The sequence below is a fragment of the Microtus oregoni genome, unplaced genomic scaffold, assembly GCF_018167655.1.
Source record: "Microtus oregoni isolate MIOR12 unplaced genomic scaffold, Mior012 000005F_ref0000423, whole genome shotgun sequence".
Classification (NCBI taxonomy): domain Eukaryota; kingdom Metazoa; phylum Chordata; class Mammalia; order Rodentia; family Cricetidae; genus Microtus; species Microtus oregoni.
The window spans coordinates 60,190,458-60,214,850 of NW_024543064.1; the positions used below are offsets into that span (position 1 = coordinate 60,190,458).

Sequence of the window (24,393 nt, forward strand, 5' to 3'; positions counted from 1 at the left end):
TCTGCCTTGTTTTTTCCATGGAGTGTGCCCTGGTCTTGTCCCTCTATCCCATTCAGCATCCAAGGAAGCAGCTCAGAAACAATCTAAATATTTCCACGGTGCAAGAATGCGTGAGGCTTGGTATATGGGAACAGTTTCTATTCTGTGAACATAGAGTTACAATTAAGCAATGTGATTGTATTTATTATACATGGTTCCACTAAAGATGAAATTCAAAACAATATCATCTGCCGTAAATAGATGTTTCAAGGTTGGGAATCAATGCATGAAAGCAGGTGGGTGCACACAGAAAGGTTTGCATCCGAAAAGATGGTTCCACTAACCCGCAGGGATGTGACATCACTGTGCAGAACATGATTGACAGTCAGCTTTGCAAACAAGGGTCACCCGCATCCTGTTTCCTGCGCAGGTCATCATGGATTCTAGTGGTTTATTATTCTAGCAGTGGAATAACCTCTGCTTTACCTGGCAGAAGAAGGGAGCCTACAAAAAAACTATTAGTTGACCGGTAGAATTTATCTATTTCCTGCAAGATTACACACGCGCACCTATTTCGTAATGCCATCAAAAACATATGATTAATATTTATGAACTATGTAGATCACTTAAAAATTCTACTCTTTTGTAACACACACACACATACCAACAGTTCTTAAAATTGCAGAAAAAATATTTCACTAATAGCAATCCCAGAAATCACCAAAAATATCTTATTTACATAAAACTCAACTTCTCATTGAAGCATCCGCTTCTTTTGTAATGATCCTAACAAGAGCAGGCTAGATTCACAAGAACATAAAGAAGGGGTGATTTTACCCCCAAGGGCATAATTTTACACTGGCGTATCAAAATAGCTTTAGATAAAATTAGACATGTGGGAAGGAATATATAGAAAGAGCATGCATGGTACAAAGATCCAACGCAGGGATGTTTGTCATCTGCTTTAAGCAGGTTCCTGCCTCTCACACAGACTCAGCGATTACAAGTTGATCCACACGTGGGTTTTCAGTATCCATCCAAGGCAATGGGCTGTGGACACATTCTGTGGAGGGTCTCTGGAGTCTAATTAATTTCTTGAAGCTTATTAGTAGAATGTGGTGATGGCCATTCTTAATCTGCTTACATTGTTCAAAATAATCTGGGATTTTGAAAAGAACAAAACTCAAAGTTTTTTGTTTAGAAACTAAAGTAAGAAAAAGGGAAATGATAGGCCCCTATCCACCTCTCCCCTCCCCCTGTCGCCATACCTCCAGCTGACTCCAGCATCCCTACCTCCCAGTACAGACGGGTTCCCAGGGTCATCTGCACTCGGAAGCCCGAAAACTGGTCCCCCACCCTTGCTCTACACCACAGCAGGCCTCCAGGTTGTGCTACTTTCTTACCTGCCTCAGCCAGGTGGACTCTGCTGGGAAGATGCCTCACTGGTACTCAGTGCCCTCAGTGTCACTAGCAACCTGCCCAGCATCCTGCCCACATGACACTGGTGTTTCCTCTCAAGTATGAGATCCTCCGTGATAAGAGAGCTATGGGGCTGTTTAATACCTATCTCCAGGTAGCCTCCTTATACTCTAAGAGATGGTTCTGTCAGGTGCTGGAAAAGTCATGCAATGACTTTGGGGCCACTGAAGACGGCAAGTATCTACAAGGTTCTCTGGTTCCAGCTGGCTGTCCTGGCTCAGGCCTTTCCTCCTGGAGTATCACGTGTATAAAAGTGAGGCTAGACAAAGTCCAGGCTGAAGCACCTTTGCCAAGTCTTCCGCTTTGTGGCGTGTTGAACAAATGTGTCCTCTTCTGTGATGCAGGGCCCAGCCCACCCTAAGTTGAATAATATATTTTCAGGGATTCTGAAAATGGGCCGTGAAGCCGTCTGCCACATGGCTCATGTTTGCACATCTCCATATAGTTACGATTGCCGAATCTGACAGTATAACTCTGAATCTGATTAATTAAGAATGTGTAAAAACAAAGTTCTTGCATTATAGCTCGTTCCTTATCTTTGTGTCTTTTACTGTGATGTTGTAGAACTTGGATCATATGGAAAACTAAAATATTATGACACAATGGCTGAGGAAGGTAAGAATGACTTCAGAATTGTATGCCGTTGGCTTTTTGTTTCTTTTCCTTCTTTCATTTATGGTGTCTGTGGCTTGCCCATATTTTAACCTCTTTTATTTTCTTTTTGCATGACCTCAGTAACATTGTGTGATTTGCTTTTTGTGTTCTTTTGAGTTCTGCATTTTTTGTCTTGTTTTTGCCATTGTGTTTCGTTGGAATTAGAGACGTGCAATACCATGGGTAATTATGTTATTCCATCCAAACAATCAAACCATCCCGATTATAAAACACACACAGAGAAATGGTGTCGGCAATGCAAGCACAAATCAACACCCACACACTCACAGGAACATACACATCCTCCCAGCACTCTCCTGAGATGTCCTGCATTTCAGAAGGAGATTAAGTTCTGGTGGATTTATGGTTTGTGCAAAAGCAATAAAGTACCTAAAGTAGCGTAGTCACCTTAAACCAGCCTGAAACCAAGATCTCAAGCAGAGGGCTGTGGACTTGTGTTAAGGCCCTGCCATCCCTGCCAACTCCGACAAGAACCTTAACCTGATAGGCCAGAGAATTCCAGGCATTCCAGGCATCTGAATAGTTTGTCTGAGGCCCCCACTCTGTGAGGTCGGGTGAGTAACTTGAACAATTCCCTAAGCAGAGATTTATTTTAAAATGCACTTACTGATGACTTCCAGACCTTATTTCAGAGGGTAACCTTGTCCCAGGGACAATCGCTTTTCATAATTATTAAATTCTGGAACAGAATCATAGAACATCGATTTGAAATTTTTGAAATCTCGTAAAGGGAGACGGCTTCTCATCTTAGCCGCTGTTTCACCCCACACGTATCTCCACATCTTGATGAATATGTAATGTTTCTTTAAAGAAAGTCATTTTTACATGATTCTTTCTCTGATACTAATGAGCAATCAGAAGGTACCCTAGAATGGCCTTCAGCACAATAAATTCCCAGATGTGTTGCATATCTTGCGTTCGGCTTCCAGTATTTCTTAGCTGCTTTAGTTTGCCAAAGATCTCCTAGTTGCTTTGCATGCCCAAAGTGGACAGTCTGAGAGTCCTGGAAAAGAGGAAGCCCTCCTCAGCCCCTCCCAATTCTGACTTGTGCACACCTGGGCCCTCCCCCAATGCTCTCCTGGGTTTCTGGCTAATGCTACGATGTGGTTAAGTCATCTGACCACTAAGAAGATCTCAGGCAGAGTCCTGCCAACAGCCAGAAAAACGCAGATCCTTGCGCAGTGAGAGGCCCAAGAACAGAAGAATGAGTGCCCCTCCACCAAGGGTTAGAAAGAGCTCTTACACATTAAAGGAAGCCCCTGGCCTGGCTGTTATTTGACTCCTGGCTCGGGCAGAGGGTATGCTAACTTCTACTGCCCTGTTTCTAATCTGCACTGTCTCCTTTACTTCCTGCCCACATCCTACCAGCCCAGCTCCCGTTAGTCACTTTCGTCTCCCTTTCTCTCTGTTTCTTTCCTTCCTCTTTGTCTAACCATCTGAACAAACACTGCTATGCAGAATCTACCTCTCTCCGTGCTACCCCAGAGTAAGATCACAGGGAGATACAGCAGTGGTCCTCGCAGTCTGATGATATTGCTTGCTGACGGTTGGGATGTGGGAGAAGGAAAGAGAAGTCAAACTGCTGTCTGGACTAAGAACCAAGGATGGGCCTTGGGAAGCTTAACCACCTGTGTCTTGGTGGCCTTGTGGCTCACCTTTAACATTCTTTATCTCCCACTTCCCCTCATGTATTTTCTACTGTCTTGTTCTTAGCTAAACATTTAGCTCTGCTGTGATAAGCAGGAAACTAAAGCAGAATCCCATGAGACAGCATCCGTGATGTTACTAGCTCTATTTGAACAAGAAAGGAAAGATGAGAGGGAGCCATAGTGAAAGCACTTTTGACTTAGATTTCTTTACCGGGTGATTCTTGGTCCCTGGCTGTGCTGTGAGCCACTACAGTGAATCACACAAGAGGGCTCAGGTGTACAGGGTTCTCAGGTTGCTTTGGTCAGAGAAAACTTGCTTACATGGAGCTTCTTGAGAGACCATCCCGTGAATGCTACCTGAGGTTGACCCTTCCCCTGGAATGAAAACCTCTGGAAGAGTAAAGCCTTCTAAACACAGAGCAATCCCTCGGAGGTACCAATATCAAGGATATTGTGGAACAGAGGTTCAGCCATCTCAGACCACGCCATTAGGCAGGACAAGCTAAGTTCGGCTTGAAACTTAATGCTTGGATTCCATCGAAGGGACCCAGAGTCAACTTAGATCCCATTGAGGTGACAATAGACATATTCTTAAGGACCTCCCACCTCTCACTTACAAACAATCATCGTTGCTGTGATTTACAGCTCTCCACGCTGTGCAGTTTAAGGGAGTGTCACAAAGATAGGTGTTTGGGGTGTTAACTATGGCTTCACCTCATTTGGGAAATACTCTGCTCCATGCCAGCAGCTTTCCAGTCTTAACACTGTGCCGAGCCCTCCAGTAGGGCTTTATGACGTTAGCTCACGTGATGAGTCGTTATTTATAACTATTTGCCGGGATTCTCTGGACCTCTTTGTCCTACTTACATGGAGCAGATGGAAAGATGCATTGTCCATGCCTTCTCCTCTCCAGAGAAGACTGGAATAGGGATTCTGAAATCACAGAACTGTCCTACACTGCACAGAGTTGGCACATACTTTTGAGCACACACCTGTGCTAGGTATCCTACTGGGTGCTCTGAGGACACGAGATTGGAGAGCAGGCAGTTTGTTCCTGTGAAACTTGCAGACATGGGGGAACAACAGCAGAGAGTGACAGAGGCACCAAGAAGAAAATGGTAAATATCAGAGAAGTTCGAAAGATGATGTAGAAAAAAAATCTCTTCCAGTAAGAAGGAAGAAGATTTTTATGAAAAGGTGGTCTTTGAATGAGCCCTAAAAGGTCAGCAGATAAGGGATAAACTGGAGAAGGGAGGTGGCAAGGACCAGCTGACTGGGCCAAGAGAACAATGAAACAGAGACCGCTCTGGCATTGTGAGTTGCTGTCTCCTGCTGGGTGCAGGCCCGTGGGGTTTGTAAATTTTGTATTGTCTCCCCAGCATCATCACCACATAAGTAAGTGGTATTAACAGTGAAAAAAAATCAAGGTTCACAGAAGTTTTTTAGTGCTGAGAAAACTGGGGTTCAGAGGAGCAAAGAGATTCATCTGGGAATACAGACACAGGAAGTGGTGGCTTGAACTCAGTACAAGTCACACCAAAGCCCTGCCTTGTGCAGGTGGCTCTGGGGAGCACTGACATTCAACCCTGCCTTGTGCACATGTGGCTCTGGGGAGCACTGCCATTCAACCCTGCCTTGTGCAGATGTGGCTCTGGGGAGCACTGAGATTCAGCCCTGCCTTGTGCAGATGTGTCTTTGGGGAGCACTGCCATCCAACCCTGCCTTGTGTAGATGGCTCTGGGGAGCACTGCCATTCAACCCTGCCTTGTGCAGATGTGGCTCTGGGGAGCACTGCCATTCAACCCTGCCTTGTGCAGATGTGGCTCAGGGGAGCACTGACATCCAACCCTGCCTTGTGCAGATGTGGCTCTGGGGAGCACTGCCATTCAACCCTGCCTTGTGCAGATGTGGCTCTAGGGAGCCCTGCCATTCAAGTTGGCTTCAGTGCATGGAGTGAAGATCTTAGTATCTGCCTCCAGTTTCTTTTTGTTTCTGTAACAAAGTACCCCAGCAGATGCAACAGCCTAAGTCATCTATTCATCAACATGAAGTTGGACATGGTGCTAGCATAGGATCAGGACCTGCAGCTGTCAAAGACAATCTTCCTGAGAACTTATGCCTGGTGGGAGACATGAGAGATAAAGCTGTAAGACATAAAACCTGGAACATGCAGCAGGGTCCCTCTCTCAGCATTGGGAACCTGGAGCAGGCAGAGTCCCAGAAGCCCCAGCTTTTCCCAAGGACTGTATTTGCTTCTAGAACAAGACATGTATGGAAACTCAACTGAATAACCCTAATTGTTATTTCCATGACCTCAGCTAGAGACAGACAGACAGACAGACAGAGACAGGCAGAAAGGAGAGAGGGGGAGAGAAAAGACACTTTGCCTCCTCAGAAAATAATGCTGCCTATTCATGGAAGAACAACTTCAAATCTCTAAAATGAGTAATCTATAGTTTATTTCTCATGTGCTTATACACAAATTTCATATCATTCTCACATTGGAGAATTCTCACTATGACTTCTTAACATTGCTCTAAATGCAAATGTATAAACTACTTCAGGGCTGGTGAGATGACTGAGCAGCTAAAGGTACTTGCTACCAAGTCTGATGTCTCGAGCTCGGTCCCCAGGACCCACATGGTGAAAAGAAAGAATCAGTTCCTACAAACTGTGCTCTGATCTTTAGATGCACACCATGGCACAAGCCCTACTCCACCTGAAAAAAAAATAAACAAATGTACAAAAGAAAAAGTTAACTCAGCATTTTTTTTTTCTGGCTGAGCCCAATATCTCAAGCATACTAGACAAGCTCTCTCTCTCAGACAGACCTCCTCTCCCAGGCCCCAGTTTATAGGATGGATTGAAGGCAAAGGCAATATGCATAAGTAATCATTTTGCCCTTACAAAGGCAGGTAGGTAGCTGGACAGTTGCCTCGACTAGCCTTGAAAGCAGCGATGTGTGGCAGAAACGGCTTGCATCAGGTTACCCTAAAGCTGTGGCCACTTAACAAAGGCCATTTGCAGAAGGAGTTCACCACTGTTTAAAAGAATCAATCATTTTTCATCTGTGTAAGTTAAAGTGAGATAGAAAGGGTTGTGACGGTGAGCGCAAAAGTTGTGAGGCCCTCTCCCCATGAAATTAAGTCTGTTTCACGGCAACCAACATCTCCTTTACCTAACCAAGAAACTGCTGGTGTCATGCATGACTCATGGGATCCTAAACTACATTTGTGGCTAGGTTTTTCTAAAAACCCTTTGTTTCAAAGAGACGGTTACCCAATGTTTATAGTTGCCATGAACTAATACACATCTCTTTCAAAGACAGTTGGATTCTGAAATACCATTCAGGAGTGTTCTCCATTGCCAAAGATACATCCTCTAAAACCATAGAACTAAGACAGGTCCTCAGGTTATCTGGTATTTTTCCTATACATTTTAATCATTGCTTTAGTCGCTGACTGTGTTATATACCCTTATATTATCAGATAGAATTGGTTCAACAATAAATAGCAAAAGAGAATCTAAATTAACAATGCCTTAATCAGGTGGAAGTTCATTTTCCTCTTAAGGGGAGGGTCAGGAAGATGTGGTAGCCCTACAATAATTCACAACCCAGACCCCTTCCACCCACCCTGGTGCTTTCAAGTGTAGAGGTGGTGGGTTGCTGGCTAAGGGAGATACTCCAACAGAAAGGAGAGAGTAGGGGGTTGTTTCAGAGGCTGTGACGAAAGGAGGATTTCTGTATATAGTTTTTGAGTTAGAAGGAAGAAAGCAAAGCTTGCAGAGGAGAAGTCAAGGACAGTGGAGGTTGGCTGCCTTCAGCACTGGGAGGTTATGTCAGGTTAGGAATATTCAAAGCCATCTGGAGATGTGATCCAGATGCCGAGATGAAGCAGGCATTCTACTGAGATGACAGGATGTTGCTTAGGTCTAGGAACAACCTAACAGCTCTCATCCCGTTCTTCTAATGAATCCATGGCTATGTGTCATGGGAAAGCAGTATCTATCTTATCAGAAGGAAGAATTTTAGGTCCCTTGAGGGCCAGCCGCTGGTAGTATCATGGCTAGGGAAAGAAATCAACCTTCCGCAGTTCAAAGAGAGAATTTAGCCCAGACTAGGAAAACCTTTCTCCTCAGACATAGCCAAAGGCAGAATGGCCTGGCTTAGAAAGATACACGTCCTTTTCTCCGGAGAACAATGTTGAGATGATGGACACCCAATACCCCACACTCATATTTATGACTGTCCTCTAGGAAGGATGACATCACTCAATGGCTTGCCATCTGCTCCGACCTCTGAACACCTGACCTTGTAGCTGGCCAAGCTGGGAAGTAATAAGTGCTTCCTGGGTCACACACCTAAAGTGACAATCTTGAGTATTGTTGCGTCCGGTTCACAAGAAATAGAACATCTTCTAGATCTTTGACAGAACAGGAGGCGTTAGATTCCTTTTTTATTACTAATCAAAACTTTTACCAGAGTAGAAATTTTAATCACAAACTAATTTTAAATTTATTAAAACTGTTTCTTATATATAAAAAAAAATTACATTCACACAAAAGTCAAAATGGGACACTCCATAACGAAGCCAGGAAGTGTCCTTCCTGCCCTAAACTCCTAATCCCTTAGAGAAGTAAGGAATTACTTCTTTAGCATAACCCTCCACACTGAGCACATTGTTCCGGCTTTGTGTATTAATTTTGCCTTGGATACCTGTCTATACTGGCATATTCAGACATCCCACGTTCTTTTTTAGTAGTTGCGTAGTATTCTGCTACCTGGCTCTTTCATGGTGGATTCAGTCAGCCTCCTGCAGGTGAACATTTGAGATATTTTCATTATTATATTCATTGTTATCATAACAATGCTGTGTGGTCCTTTTCTGGGCCCGTGTTTTAAATGCTACTGTGTAGATGCCTACACATAATACAAATATCTGAGAACAAAAATGTCAGATCGAAGAGTATGCCTACACTTCTCACACTCTGAAAGACACTGCCAAAGTACCCTCCAGACCAGAATGGTTGCACCAATTTACACTCCCATTTGCAGTGTCTGGGTGAGCCTCAAAGGCCAGGTTTAAATTAGCCCATTGAGGAGAGATGTCTCAGGACTCCATTGCAAAGCAGATAGACGTTGTAATAGAGCTGCTTTCTAACTACTTGTTTTAGAAATACAGGTTTCTAGCAGAGTTGAGTTAAAGCCAGGGTACTTTTGTGGTTGAAGTGGTTGCCCTCTCAAACTCAAGTGACAAGGCTGTTCCTCCCACATAGAACATCCCGTTTCCACTGCAGCATGTTCCTTGCTTCTTCCAAACTTCTGACACCCTCACAGAAATTCTGCAAAGGACACTGTGGGCTACCTCTCTACCTTCCAATAAAGGAGGCTGGTCCTCACTGCACACAGGCACCATTGCCCTCTCCACCTTCCAGTGCAAGAGGCTGGTCCCCCACTGTGCACAGGCACCATTGTCCTTTCTACTGCCCATTGACTGAGCAGGAAACCAGCTGTGCACAGGTACCATTGCCCTCTCCACCTTCCAGTGCAGGAGACTGGTCCCCACTATGCACAGGCACCATTGCCCTTTCTATTGCTCACTGACTGAGCAGGAAGCCTACTGTATACAGGTACCATTGCCCTCTCTACCTTCCAGTGACCAAGGCAGGAGCCCACGCACAGACACCATTTCCAGTACTGTGTTATGTTTCATTCATTCCAGTTCATGGTTAATTCCATCCAGTCCAGCCTTCCATGGCCAGAAAATTTTGGGGTACTTGAACAGATGCTTTCTGGAAGGCTTCATCCAGAAAACAAATGTCTGAACTCACCATGACTTCTTCAGGGATGTATTCTGGGAAGCATCTCCCTGAGACTGGATCTTTACGGAGATGGACAGCAAATGTGCAGAACCAAGCTCAGCAGCTAGTACCGGGCACTGGATCTGTCAGAAAGCCCAGCCCCAGCGCTGTGGGCAAAGCTGCCATCCTCCTGAAGTCTGGGACCAGGGAGTTCTTCCTGCGAGGATACATCTGCTGCTCGAATGCATTGCATCTTATTTTCCTGATCTAAACTGTCAGCAGTAAAAGCAGAAAGATCAGACTTGGCAAGCTCAGGCGGATTTTGCCACACTGCATATGTAGAAGGTGATAAATGGCAGCAGAAGGCAAATTGTGGATGCCTCACCCTGTCTGTTTCTGACATCCCTAGAGCTCACGATGTTAGATTGCCTCACCTTCATCAGTCAAACCAGAATGTGGTTATTCTAAATTAATTATTCCCCTAACACTCCTGGATCTCTGTCTCCTTCTCTCTGAAAAGACAGAAAGAGAGACTGGGGAGATGGCTCAGCAGTTAAGAGCACTGGCTGCTCTTCCGAAGGACCCGTGTTCAGTTCCCATGATAGTTCACTACCATCTGTAACTCTAGTCTCCGGGGATCTGACACCTTCTTCTGGCTTTAATGGGTACCAGACACACACAAGCTGTACAGACAGAGAGACACGCAAAACACCTGTGCTCTTAAAATAAATGAGAGGAAGGAGGGAAGGAAGGAAGGGAGGGAGGGAGGGAGGGAGGGGAGGGGAGGGGAGGGGAGGAAGGAAGGAAGGAAGGAAGGAAGGGGAAGGGAAGGGAGGAAGGGAGGAAGGAAGGAAGGAAGGACTGGTTTCCAAAGGAAGCTGGCATGTTACTTAAGCATGGTAAGTTTCTCTTATAATTAACTCTAAGATGAATTGGATTCTCTCGTTTAGTCATGGGCCTCTACAACTTGAGTTACAGAGTTCTGGCCTGTGCTGGCATTTTTGCTGCAAGCCCACAAGATTTGCAGGTACCAGACTGCAGTGTAAAGTAGAAGGGGATTGAAAATTGTTGGGGGGAGGAGAGACAGAAAAACTAGGAACTCAAAGTAAGTGCCAATCCTTATACACAAGAAATCTGGGTGGCAACAGATATATTTTGAAAGCCACATACCAGTGGCTTCTGTAGATGAAGTTTTAACAAATCTAATGACTTTTACTTTACATCGGGATAAATCACTGGGTGATATACTCCTCATCAGTACAAACGATTTTTTATTGTTGTTGATGTTTTTAGTTTCTGGGTTTTTTAGCCAGTTTGCAAAGACATTCTGCAAGTTTGAGCCTTAATGAGCTGCCTGGGACAAGACCTCACCACCTGTTAGGAAATGCTTGACTTAAATGTTGGCAGGTCCAGGGGTACGCAGCCCACTTTATCAGCACTGACTCTTCATCCATTCCTCCCCTAGCTCTCTGCAAGGACCCAGGCAATGGGAACCAAGGCAAATTTTAAAGCCTCCATGGGCAGGCCCATCTAATTCAGAAATCCGAGTCCTCTTAGCCTGAGCCACAGCTCTGTCTGGCAGCTGGGAATGGTCACTGAGAAAAGTTCCAGAAGCAGAGCAAGCTCCCTGCTAAGCTAGTGAGCATCAGCTCCCCAGTCTGGCCAGCAGCCCTAGTTCTCCTGAAACACTGCAGTAAAGACCTGCTCTGAGGCTGACAACATCATCTATTAGCCCTGCTAAACTTTGGAAATCTACCCAAGTGTGAACTTAAGCAGTCCCTGGAGGCTTCTGCCATGTGTGTTGCCTCTTTCTTGCCCTCTCCCCAGAAGTAAACGGAGAATTGAGTTTGAAACAATTCCAGGTCCTCATCACTAACCCACTTGCATCTCTCTCTGTTGTTTATAGTCATGGGACCATATCCACAAACCCCCAGAGAGCAAGCCTAGCATTTGGGGGACTGATACCCTGTCCTGTGCTGCCTAGGGAGGTCAGAAAAATACCTTGAAGGGTCTCTGATGAACACCATCATAGGGCAGATAGCAATGTGCTGATATGGAAAAAAGAGATCCTTGAAGGTGTATGTCTCAGAACCTGGCAGAGTAGAAAAGATCACTTCATGTGGAGAATTGGGAGCCATGTGGGAGATAAGTGGGGATGCAGGAGGGATGATGAACACTGGGATCCAGTGAAGATGCTAGAACCAACAGCAGCCCAGGAGACTTAGCATGCAAGAGTCACAGGTAGAGTCCAAAGGTCTTGGCTGAGATGGCTAAGATGCCCCGGGGGCAGAAGACTAGAGTATAGGCATCAGCAACGGATGGCACAGGGAGAAGAGCAGCTGCCTAGGAAGGAGGAGTGTTTGAGTGGAGGTGTGCGTCTTCTGGAGAACAGGGTCTGAGCTTCAGGACTGATGCACTGCTACTCAGGTAGCAAGCAATTGGGTCCCCTGGGGAGAAGAGGGAATGAGGAAGAGGGCCCAAGAGGGGCTCTGAGGATTACTGGCATTTAAAGAAGTCCCTTAGGGGTTGTGAAAATTAAAGATGATTTTTGAGGTTGGGGTAAGGGAAGCCAAATGCTACAGAGAAATCAGGGTCATGCAGAGGCAGAAAACAACCAAGGACTGGTCCCTAGAGCGATGCTGACGGACACCAGGTGCAGAGTTCATGTGTAAACAAAGGAGACTAAGGGCGCGGGCACCAGCATAGCCAGCTCGTCCAAGTGGGGTGCCTGCAAGGCAGAAAGGTGAGAGGGCAGTGCCAGTGGAAGTGAAGGCACAGAAGGGGCTGTGTTATGACCTTGAACTTGAGAGAAGAGGCAGACACTGCAGACTGAAGGTGATCCAGAGTCTGGGAGAGGAAAGTCTGCAGACTGGGAACATTAGAAACAGAAATGTCAGCATTTACATGCCAACAGTTATGAAACTCTGTAACTATTTTCAATGTGTTTATGAAAGTACGCTCATGATGATGTAACCAGCTCAGGGAGGCAAGATCACAAATTCACATCGGACAGATGTGCGTTCTCATCCGTTACAGATCTACCTGTACATGTAATGACAATTGAGTTATGTTGAGCACTTCTACTATGAAGTTCACTCACAACTGATTAAAGACGGTTTACAATAGTAGTTTAGTTTCGTTAATGTCAATGTAGTATAACTTACTACATGATTTACTTGATGAATTTCATAATGGAGTAAATAATTTAGAGGCTTTAAAAAGTATCTAACATTTTCCTTTAAAGAATACAAATCAAGCCAGTGCCTGTTAAGAAATTACTGTTTCTCTGAGTTTGTGGAATGATCCATTCGTCCGTCCTAGCTGCAAGGTTGCCTTTTCAGTTTTATCCCCTGAGCTTCACCCCATCCTGGCCATCGAGAAGGATCCAGGAATCCAGGCTGAAGCTCCAGGGGTACCAGATGAACCCACCAAACACTACCGAATACATAGCACAGGTTTGCTTAAGATTTTCAAGACTGGCTTGAGAGGAAGCTTCTCGGGGCTGCCATTTTATAAAGGAAGAGTTTCATTGCAGTGTGCAGCTGAGGAGCCTGGAACTGTTGCTTTTAACCCCTGAGCCATCTCTCCATCTCCCAAGCCTGGCATTATTGAGGCATAGATGATGGCTAAGAGAAGGCCCCCTTCTCAGTGAAGTCTGTCCTCTAGTGGTGAGAATGGGTAAGGACGTGGGAAGCTGACACAAGGCTATGATGCTGAAAAAGTCAACAGAGAACAAAAGACAACGGAGAAACCTTCAGGTTAGCCCCTCATAAATACTAGCCACTTCGTAAAGGAGGGGCAGGACACAGCCTTTTCCCCCCGGGTCTTCACAACACTCCAAAACCTCTTTTTCCATCCCAAGGAGTCCTATTTTGGGGCTGGCCCAGGAAATTCACAGAATGGGGAAACATGGTGTGTGCCCTGCCTTTTACCCCTGGGCCATCAGTACTCACTGTGCCCCAATTATCAATAGAAAGTTCTCAGCTTGGGAGACCTGTCTGTTCCACCACTGCTATAGCCTTGGAAGGTTCCGTGAGGACAGAGTTTAGGTTATGGTCAATAGGAAGTCTAACCTTAACGGTGGTAAAAAGCTCTGCCTTCACCCAGCTTTTTCACCCATAGAAAACGATGCATAAACAACAGTAATAATAGTAATGGGATAACTGCTTCTGCGGAAAGAAGCTGGGATAGGAAACGCTAAGGTTTGCTCAGGGAAGCCGGGGTGAGATGGTGACGTTTGAACAGATACTAGAAGAAGATGCAACAGTGAGCCTCTGATTTGGGGGCAAGAGGGGCCGGGAGGAGGGGTGTGAGGGGTGCCCTTCGCGCAGAGCAGGCAAGTCGGTGCCGTGGCGCTAAAGTATAAAGGGGCACAGTGTTCTCAGGGTGCAGAGAAGGGGCTAGCCTGGATGCAGCAGGGCAAGAGCGCCGTGGGGATGAGGTTAGCATGGTCAGGGATTAGATGGAGTCCGGAAGGCAGCTGTAAGGTCCTGAGCGTTCACTCCGACCTAGAGATCCTCTGCGGACCTAGTGTGTCTCTCCCTGAGAGTGCCTGGGAGACAGAGAGGAAAGGGGGAGGGGCCACACCAGCTGGCTGGGTTGCCCCTGTGGAGCTGCTTGGTGGAACTCAGAAGTGAGGGCTCAAAGAGAAGTGGGCTAAAAGAATGTTTTTGGTTTTTGCTGATGAATGGTTTTAGGGAGAAAGAGAGGCTCTTGGGACGACGGGTGACACCACCTCGGTTCTGTCAAAGCCTTGTCAGAATGAGGAGGGCCTGTCTGCCTGATTCTAGAGTTTTCGCAAGGAAAGACGAAGAAGCAATAGATGGGGCACAGGGATGGGGGGGGGCAAGAGCTCGGGTGCCCTTTGGCCTTCGAAGCTACCTGCCAAGCCCTGAACTTCAAAGAAAGAGACAGGAAAGGCAGCATTGAAAACACAGAAATAGACTTGAAAAGACTTGTTCCGAGTTTTCTCTCCCCTACCCCCTCTTTCTCATTTTTTTCTCTCCAAGTGACTGGCTTCCTTTATATCTGTCTCTTTTGTGCCTTTTTTCCCCTATATTCCTGTATTCCTGTATGCTCAGGCTACGACAGTCTGGATCTGACCCCAAGCCCAAACGGTCCCCTTTGACAATTGCCTATTTCAGGCTTGGTGGGGGGGGGGGGGGAGTGAAGGGATTTCCAGGGGGCTGTTTAATGAATTAACAGCAGGCTAGAAGCCACGCCTACTCCCCTCCAGTGCACAAACCTCCAGGTTGTCTTACAGTACACATGGGCCTGACTTCTGTTTCAGCTTGGAGGGACCCAGCCAAGGCTCTGGGTGACTGTGTTTCTTAAATAGCCTCATTCCCAAGAAGCCCTCAGCTCCCCTCTTTTCCTTCCAAGCTTCCTAGCCACCCCCTCACGCACCCTCCTGTAAGGACACTCAGCTGGTCCCTCTTGTACATCTCAGATCAAATGAAACTATACTAAAATTGTGTACCAGGTTTGACGTAGGTGCCTCACGATCCGAGCCCAGTCTGCTATTTCCGAGACTTCTAAGTATACAAATATCTGTGGCTATATAAAAAGACAACACCTTCAGGGTTTGCACCCCAGCAAAGGATATTTTTAAGGCTGCTTTGAACCAGGCTAAAAAAAAAATCACTCCACGGCTCACCTTGAAAAGTATTCAAAGGTGTCTCGATTCTTTCTTGCCAGACACAAAGCGGTATGGCAGTCTCTTACGCCCATCCCTCCGTGCCCCCACCGAAATGTGGACCTAACACTTAGAGGCCATTCTGAGAGGATTCCCTGAAACTCAAGCACCAAGCCAACAGGCGGAACCAAGCAGACCTTGCTTTGTCGGGCTCTCCCTTCCCCCTTCGGGAGTGTATTGCTGAGTGCTGGAGGTGGCCCTGGCTGGAAACTAGACTTCAAGAGAAAAAAACCCCTTCAGACAAGGGTGCCGTCATCAGCACTCTGAATGAGAGTAGTCACCAGAGCAGAACAGTGGGACTAAACATGATCAGGGGACAAACGTGAAGGAAAGAAACTGGAGAATTCCTTGCCAGCCTTGGCAGCTTTGCTAGGCTGCACGTGTGACTAAACCCCAAGAGAAAAAGGTCATAGAGCAGCTCCTTCTTTCAATAGCACAGAAACCGAGGAGACCCACTGCAGCTGAGGAAATAGCAACACACAAGATACACAGACAGCACCCCGGCCCCACCAGCCCTTCCCACTCTATCTACCAAAGTTCTTGTAGAATTTGAGAAAGCCACACCAGGCATGGCCCACTCAGTGTTGAAAGATATTCATGGCAAAGTAAGTGGCTACAGCCAGACGTGTTTGTGTGTCCATTTTTAAGTCACTTCTCTCTGGCACGTACATCCACTGAGGAAGGAATCTTTTGAGCACGGGCAAGCTGTGAGAGGTGCTGGGAAGAGCATCTTGTCTGCTGTGATGCGTGACTTGAGGGCATGATTGGAACTAGGTTAGTCTACACAGGTTTGCTTTTTCCGCACCCTTGTCTACTTTCTTGCTCTGCCATATGTGGTTTTAAAGCGTGTTTGATCTTTTTATTGCATAGGCCTCAAATTGATCTGAGCTCAGAGGTGGATCCCACACACACGCCACAGTTAGCAGAAGCTGCAGGGAAATTGCAGAACCTCCTTTTGCCACTTCTGGGTCCAAAACACATGATCTGGAAACTTCTTGAGCTTGTCTTTCTTGCAAAGTAACCCCTTTAGGCTTAAGATTGCAGGGTCCTAAAGGACACCCTCCCCATCTGCTTAGTGCTCAGAGAAAACTCCACCCAGTAGCCAGGAAGTGCCCAGCATCGCACGGCAAGCTGGGCCACCACCAGGCCACCACCTACCTACCTACCTCCTTCATATCCTTCTTTTTTCTTTTCTGTTCCTTTCCATGCTCGCTTTGACCTGCTCATTTTCCTAGTCCCCAGAGTGTCTTTCCTTCACCCTTTTCTTTCCACAGTTTACCACGGAGATTAAACAGAAGCCCAAGCTCAAAGCACTTGCCAGAATGAACAGCTGCCCGTCTCCTCATCCTTCCCATGCCTTGTGGAGTCTGAGTTAGTCAGTTCTCCATCACAGTGGCAAAGATTTGTTCTCACTCCCGGTTTCAGAGCCTTCATCCCTCACCATCTGGTCCCTTACCTTAGGACCAAGGGGAAGCAGAACATGATGGCAGTAGAAGCCTGTGGCAAAGGCTGGTACTACTACACTTCGTCGTGCCTGGAAACAAAGAGAAGTAACGGGCAAACGCTAGAATCTAGTTATTCCGTGCAAACTGGAGATGTCCCTCCAATGCCTGCCATAGTGCCACCACCTTCACTGGCCTACCATCAATGTGAGGCCAGAAGAGGCACTCACAGACACAGTGGGTTGCTAATCGCCTCGATATCACTCACCCAGTCAAGTCGCCCATCAAAGTAAGCTACCATGCACTCCAAGCCACGTTCTAGCCTACTTTCTGTTTCTCATTCCACCCCCACCCCCCGTGCCTGGAGAGCATAGTTGTGCAACACACTCACGGCCTAGACTGACACCTTTGTACAATAGGAAATGTAGGTAAAGGCTGGCAAGATGGCTCCATGGGTAAAGGTGCTGGCCTCCAAGCCTGACAGCCTGCCTTCCGACTCCAGGACACATATGGTACCCTCTGATCTCCACATGTATGCCGCAGCATGCATATGCCTTCCCCAATTAAAAGAAAAAAGTTTTAAAAATGCAATGGGTTGAAACACAAAATAAATTCAAATCCATGAGCTTATTTAAAAAAAAGGGGGGGGTTTTAGGTTAGTGGCCAAAGAAGCTCTGAGCAGAAATGACCCCATCCTGTGTCACCTTCATATAGACCTGTACGTGTTCTATCACATTATTCTAACCTGTCATGATTCCCATACATGGGGAAAGGAGAGGCCTGGGTGCTCCCCTGCCATGCCTAGCCTTGGAGGATGCACTCTCCAAGAGAAACATTTTCATTCGATTTGCTTCTAACTTGAAAAACAGAATGAGATCCCCCGATAATACGCTGCTAGGTAACACAGCCAACCAAAAAAAAAAAAAAAGCCCAGTAGAAAATTGTGGAACTGAGGATATTTTGAGGAACTCATCATGCAGGAATCTAGGCAGTAATCAGTTTAAAATGAGAATCTTTTGTACCTTGAATGTTCCCAAGGAAGAAAATCAAAGACTAAAAGAGGGAGATGCGCTGCGTCCCCCTAACCGCTACACTTTGCATGCCTCTTCTGTGTGCTTATCACATGCATTTACCCATTAATTACGTCAATAACGAAGGCGAAATGAGGCGCTTCACTTGTGGCACAGCTCTTTACAGTGATTGCTTTGAGCATGGTATAGATATATAGATATATTTTTCCCCAGCACCTTTTCCCAAAGTGTCTCATCACCAACATGCTCGGTTGGTCATTCTCTGCCCTAAATCCCCAAGTGAGATCAGTCGCCGCCTTGACACTTTCGTCGCAGCTGACTCAGCTTCTCTGGAGAGCTGTGGTATCTGTCCCTGACTCCTGGAAGCTGCAATAATGACAGACGCTGGAAAACCAAAGTCAAGCCGAAGGATTGCTGGGCTTGGCTTTCCTTCCCAGCCATTGTCAAAAGCAAACCTGGGCGGAGCATCTAATTCCAAAGCAGCCCTGGATCTTCAGTCTCACTGGGAATCTCAGAGGTTGTGAGGGGAGATGTTGGATGTTTTCATGCATTTGTGAGCACTTGGGAGGCGAGACAGAGAGCCAAGTCCCACCCTTCCCCTATGGTTCAGCAGCTTGGAGCTTGCAGCTCTCAGGGAACTGGGCTGAGGTGTCCAAAGAGGTAAGAAAGCACCCTCCACATAGGCTGAAAGACATTTGGGGTGGATAGAGTCTGTGGTCCCTGCTGCGATGTAGCCTACGTGGAGAGGCCACAGCCCTGCGCTGGCAATCCTGCCCCCTCACTCTGTCTCTTTCCTGCCACTTTCTCTTGCTTCAGGGAGATTCAGAGAAAAGGCTTCGATTCTCCACAAGATTGCCAAGAAGAAATGCCAAGTGGATGAGAATGAGCGGCAGAATGGGGCTGCCAATCATGTGGGTAAGTGAGAGATATCCTTGTCCTCCCCTGTGGGTAAGGGGAGGTGACACAGAAAGGCAGGACCCAGTGTGGGCACCCCTGACTATTTACCAGCCCAGGCCCTTCCTCAACAATGAAATGAGTCCCTCTTCTGCACCCAGGACCAGGCATGTACGTCACCAAGGGGACACTAAGAGAAGTCCATGGGCAGTAGTAATTCTAACCAAATCACCAAGTATTCTCTTCAAGAGGTGACAGACACTTGGCTTCAGAAAGCCACCAAAAAAAAAAGACACAACCAAGTCATTAATGTTTATCCAGGGGTAGGAGTTCTGCTTCTGTACCCTTAACTGGTGATCGGATTGTATATCTACTATACTGCTCTGTGCACCACCACCCCCAAATTACCACTCACCCCAACAGAATCCTTTAGAGTCTGTGCCGTCTCCTCTTTCTTAAAAAAATTCAGCAAGATCATGGCTGGGGAGGTGGATCAGCGGATAAAGCGCTTGCTTCATAAATGTGAGGACCTACGTCCAAGTTCCCAGCACTCACGGAAATGCTGGATGAAAGTGGTGACCCCACCTGTAATCTCAGCATTTAGAAGCCAGGGACAGAAGATTCCCCAGGGCAAGATAGCTAGCTAGACTAGACAAATTAGCAAGTTCTGGGTTCCCCCAAGAAACTCTGCCTCAGTAAATAAGGTGGATTAATCAAACTCTGGCCTTCATATACATGTGCTCAGGTACACAGACACACAGATACACACACACATGCATGAACACATGTACACATATGCTCACACCATACATATATACACAGCCCTTCCCCCCAAAAAAATAAAGTCAGGCAAAATCAGTCTAGGTCTGTCTTGGCTGACTTCTCTAGAACTCCTGTGTGACCAGATTGTGACATTCAGGCAGCTTATTTTAACTTGGGGCATCATGTTCCCTTTCTCCTGTCTGTAACTATAATATAGCTCTCAATTCCAAATTCAGACTAAATTTAACCTAATCTGGATCCATGCTGTAAACGAAGCTATTGCCCAAGTGACTAAAATTATCTGCAGACAAATCTCAACAGTTTTGCCCTCAAAATACTCCATAGACGACTTCCTGCCTCTCCTACCATCCTGAATTCTAGCCCAGGCAAAATTTTCAGCCAAGGAACAGACAATTGAGTCAATTGAGTATTTATGAAGAACATGGACAGGAATCAGTTCAAATGTGGACCAAGATTGGGCTATGAATTACAAGGTTTCACCTGACCCCCTCTGCCTCCCTGAGCACATTCTCTTAGAAGGAGCAGAGTTCGGGTTTTGTGTCAAGGTCAACGGGGAAAGTTATTGCCTGGTTACACTCTGGTTGTTGTGTGTGAGTTTTAGGTTCGATCCCAAAGGCAATTTTTTCTACTCCAGCTGTTGGTTTTTCTTTTGTGGGACAAAGTAGCTTGGAACAGAAGATTTATGTGGCTGGGTTCACTCCCAGACAGACTCTTGCAGACTGGTGACTGGAGACTTGGATTTAATCATCCGTAACAGAACTCCTAGGAACTCCACTGTTGACAGGGCCAGCGAAGGGCGTGGCAATCAAAAGGAGTGTGTATGGAAATCTATGCTTTCCAAAGTAACCCCGGGATTTAGCTCCCTATTGTCTGTGATAGTAAATACTGTGGCTACAGGCACCCTCAAGTTAGAGGCTGTGTCTACCAGGTAGGCTCTTACTTGTCTGCGTCTCTCCTGGACCACCCAAACCTCCTGTGGATCCTGTGATTCTAAAATCAAGTTTGGCCTCAGCAATCTGCTATGGGGGGCGTGTCCCCCGGATTCTTAGCATGTTTTGATTTAAGTAACTGGATGAAACATACTGAGATAACTCGACATGGTTACAGACAGCAGGACAGCCCACACCACTGACCAGATGAGTCACCGATGGATAGGGAGAACCCGAATTTCCATACTTTCCTTACCACCACTTGTGTCTCAGGACACCCCAACCGAATTCATGAGCATTTCCTTAGGATCTCCAGTACTTGACTGCTTCAAGCCAAACATTCTTATGGAGTTCTTTTTGTTGCTGGGGGGATGTAATAGGGTCTCACCACATAACCAGGCTGGCCTTGAACTTGTGCGATCCTCCTACATCTACCTACCAAGTGCTGAGATTCTAGGCATGTGCCCCACATAACTCTCTATTTTCTCATGCACTAGTGGCAGAAATATTTGGTCTTTCTGAAATTGCTAGAGGAAAAAAAAACAAACTTCTGTTCTTCTATGAGCATCCCATTGCTCACATCTGGCACAGCCAGGCAGACTGCTGTCCGGCAGCCCTGACTCCTGACTTAGCACCATACAAGCATTGCCTTCTGACCCTGAACAGAGTTGGTGCCCATGCCCATGGAGCCCAGCGTAGAGCGTTGGACCACCCAGAATGTATGTAGTTAATGAGAGTTGTGGACCTCCCAATACAGGTGCAGAGAATGGAACCCAGTTCTTGGAAGGAGTAGTGGGTGCTCTTGACTGCCGAGCCTTCTCTCTGACCTCAGTGAAAGACTTTCTACTTCACACCCTCTTAAATTTATGTTAAACCTAATGGGGCCTGAACAGTGGCCACCTGCAGGTGCTTCTCTTAGCCCTGAAAAAAAAAATCTTGCAAAAGGCCATTGTGGTGACGGCGATCCAGATCGTTCCTTTCTGGCTTGTCAGCTCCGCCACGGCTCTGTTCCGAGTGCTTTCCGTACACTTTCCTACCTCTCTGCAGCAGGGGCAGTGAGGGCAGCTATAGTAATGGTGGTGGTGGTGGCTGTGTTAGCGGCACGGAAGTTCTACATGTGAGGAAACAAATGTCGCAGAGGTTGAAGCATTTGCTGAGGGTCACGAAGTGTAAGTTGTGGAGTGAGAAACACGGGCCCGTTTGGTTTCTGGTGTCACGGCATCCCAGGGCCTGACCAGGGTCCTTGAGCCTCTTCTGCTTTCTCAGGAAAACATGACTGCACTTGCTGATCCATGACCTCTCTCTCTCTCTCTCATTCTCTCTCTCTCTCTCTCTCTCTCTCTCTCTCTCTCTCTCTCTCTCTCTGACTTGAACCTTGTTGCTTGTCTCAGCTCCCCCTTGCTTTTCTTGGAACAGGACAACCAGTGCAGAATGTGCTATGAGTGTTCTCAGGATTGTAAAAAGAGACAGGTGGCCAAATCCTACTTCCCGGTGCCCCCTCCTCCCCTCCTGGCACTGGCAATTTTGTAGCGTGGGGACTGAGCTGAAAGCAGTGCCCGCCTGGCCATCAGCCAAAATGAACCATTCAGTTCACAGAGATGTCCCAGCCCAGAGGAAAGGAGGCCTGCCGGAGATGCCAGGCTGAGGGTCACAGAGCATAGCCTAGGCTATGGTACCATGACCAGTATCCCTTCTGGGGCAGAATGTGTTGTCGCACTAGGGATCCAGCTATCTCACAGTCTGCATCTAAATGTCAACGATATGTATTCATGTCCTTGCATAGCCTGTCACATATGGCAGCTGATGGGATCTCCAGTGGAGTCGTGTGTGGTGGAAACCAGAGCTTAAGGCAAATGATGAAACCCTTTACTGGTGTCCAACACCAGCGCGGGTCTCAGATGCCTCCTCACCTTCCATCAGCGTTGTCAGTGTTTTAGAACATTCCTTCCAACACGACCCCTTTGGCCCATTGGTTCTGATCGTTCTCCTTGTGTTTAAATTTATGCCACAGAAAAAATCGACCTTCCCACCAGCACAAGCACGGAGGTGGAGATGACGCCGTCGAGCGAAGCTTCGGAACCCGTGCAGAACGGAAACCTCTCCCACAGCATCGAAGCTACAGATGCCCCGGTATGATACCTGAGCATGACAGTACAGGCTGTTTGGTGGCCCAGCTCCCGGCTGTGTGGCCACCAAGGAGTTGATTCGTGTATGTGTGTCCTTCCTAGGGCCTCACGTGGGGGAACTCTTTGTGCATTGAACAAACATGCAAACTGTCTATGGGCGAGGGAAAGGGCAAGTATATCTGAGGCTGGGGATGAAGAGGTGCAGGCTAATATATGACCAAGCTTGATGACTGTGTCTTCAAAGGCAGTGCTAAAGCTCATAGTCTTCGCTCCTCCCCGAAGACCTCTTACCTCAATGGTTGAAAGTAATACTCTTTGGCCCCACCCACTGCTCAACCACAACCAATGAACCGTTCCTCCTAGAAGTAATTAATGATACCTAGCATTTATCCAACACCTACAACTTGCCTACATGTGGTGCTAGGTGCTTTAAGAATGTCCATCCTCATACATCCCAGCCACCGGTGCAGCTGGGGAAGCTGAGCTGGGTGAGATGATTAACTGGATGACCTAGTTGTGAGGCATGAGCTGAGACCCTGTCTCAGGTTTGTCTAAATGCATTGCCTGGTCTGCTTCTATCAGGAGCACTGCCTGTAGGCCACGGCTGCTCACACAGTGGGCAGAATCATGTGGTGCTTACTAGATACTTGAGGCTTGTCCTGATCCAGTAAATCGGAACTTCAAAAGCATGGGGCCCCAGTTTTGCATCTCATCAGGTACCCTCCATCAAAGCTCTGCAACAGGGGCAATCTGCCCTCGGGGGGGGGGGGGGGGGGAGAAATGTTACTTCTCACCCGTTGCCCTGATCTCTAAGAGCAATTTAGAAGGAGAGTCTCTCTGTTTATCTGAAGAGAGCCCAGCTCTGCCTGCCCTTGTATCCTCTGCCTTCCAGCTTCTCGCCCTCCTGCCCAGAGCCCTGGGCTGCCACCACGTCAGCTCAGCAGTGATCTGGCAGAGTGGCTTCTGTCCATATGGATGAGCAGCATGTGGTGGCAGGGGGCAAGCCCCAAGGACATCTGGCTGCCCTTGGGGCTGGCACGGTCACAGGTGTGCAGAGGAACACCTTATCGCCACGCCACTCCATCTGGCTGGCTGAGGGACATCTGTGTCCCTTTCAAGGGAGGACCTTGCTGCAGGGGAGCGAAGGACTTGCTGACCTCTGTCCATGGTGCTGTCCCAGGTCTCAGTGCAGGGAGACGGCACAGATTTGCATGCTGTGCTGGCTCGACTGGAGAGCAGTCCAGCTCTCAAAAAGTCATTGCTGTCGCTGACTCCAGGGTGACCTGCTGATGCATTTCAAAGCCATGAGGAAGTTGCCAACCTGACTGTGCGCTCCCTTCCTCCTCCTCCTCCTCCTCCTCCTCCTCCTCCTCCTCCTCCTCCTCTTCCTTAAAGTACAGGTCCTGAAAATACTGCCTCATTGGTGCTATTGTGAGAGCTAAATGAGCCCTTGGCACTGAACCCCATGCTGTCTACTTACACCGGATGCCCAAACTTGCTGCTTAAACAGCATTCACCCTTCCTTTAAGGATTCCTTATAGATAAACGTGAAAACGGTTGTATATGTATACACAAGATATATTTAAGTCAGCCAACAAATGTTGGGTGGTTAATAATGTTCCAGAGTGATCATGGAGGTCTCTGTGCACAGTGCTCTAGAAGCCTGCCAAAAAAAAAAAATTGATCTTACCTGGGAAAGATATGAAAACTGTAGGACATGTAATATGTTAGCTGGGTGTTGATGAATGGGAGGAAGTTGTCTCTCTGAGAGGAAAGAAATGGAATGGCAACCTGTGCAGGTGTCTGAAAACTCATGTTTGATGATTGCTGTATAAGATGGTAGAGTGGGAGACTAGAAACCAAGCTGAGGAGAGATAAGCCAGAAAGGGTAAACTAGCTTGAGGTCTTT

The 24,393-nt window shown here is 47.1% G+C and overlaps 1 protein-coding gene across 4 annotated transcripts in view; it reads left to right on the plus strand.

The window, feature by feature from the left end:
* The window catches only part of Slc24a2 (solute carrier family 24 member 2), a 248,471-nt gene that overhangs the window by 183,214 nt on the left and 40,864 nt on the right, over positions 1-24,393 (plus strand). For 3 of the 4 annotated variants that reach the window (XM_041651333.1, XM_041651335.1, XM_041651334.1), the window contains exons 5-7: positions 2,023-2,073; positions 18,569-18,667; positions 22,370-22,488. In XM_041651333.1, the coding sequence (XP_041507267.1) occupies positions 2,023-2,073; positions 18,569-18,667; positions 22,370-22,488 (269 nt within the window). The remainder of the gene's footprint in view (positions 1-2,022; positions 2,074-18,568; positions 18,668-22,369; positions 22,489-24,393) is intronic. The other variant, XM_041651336.1, reaches the window with a different exon arrangement.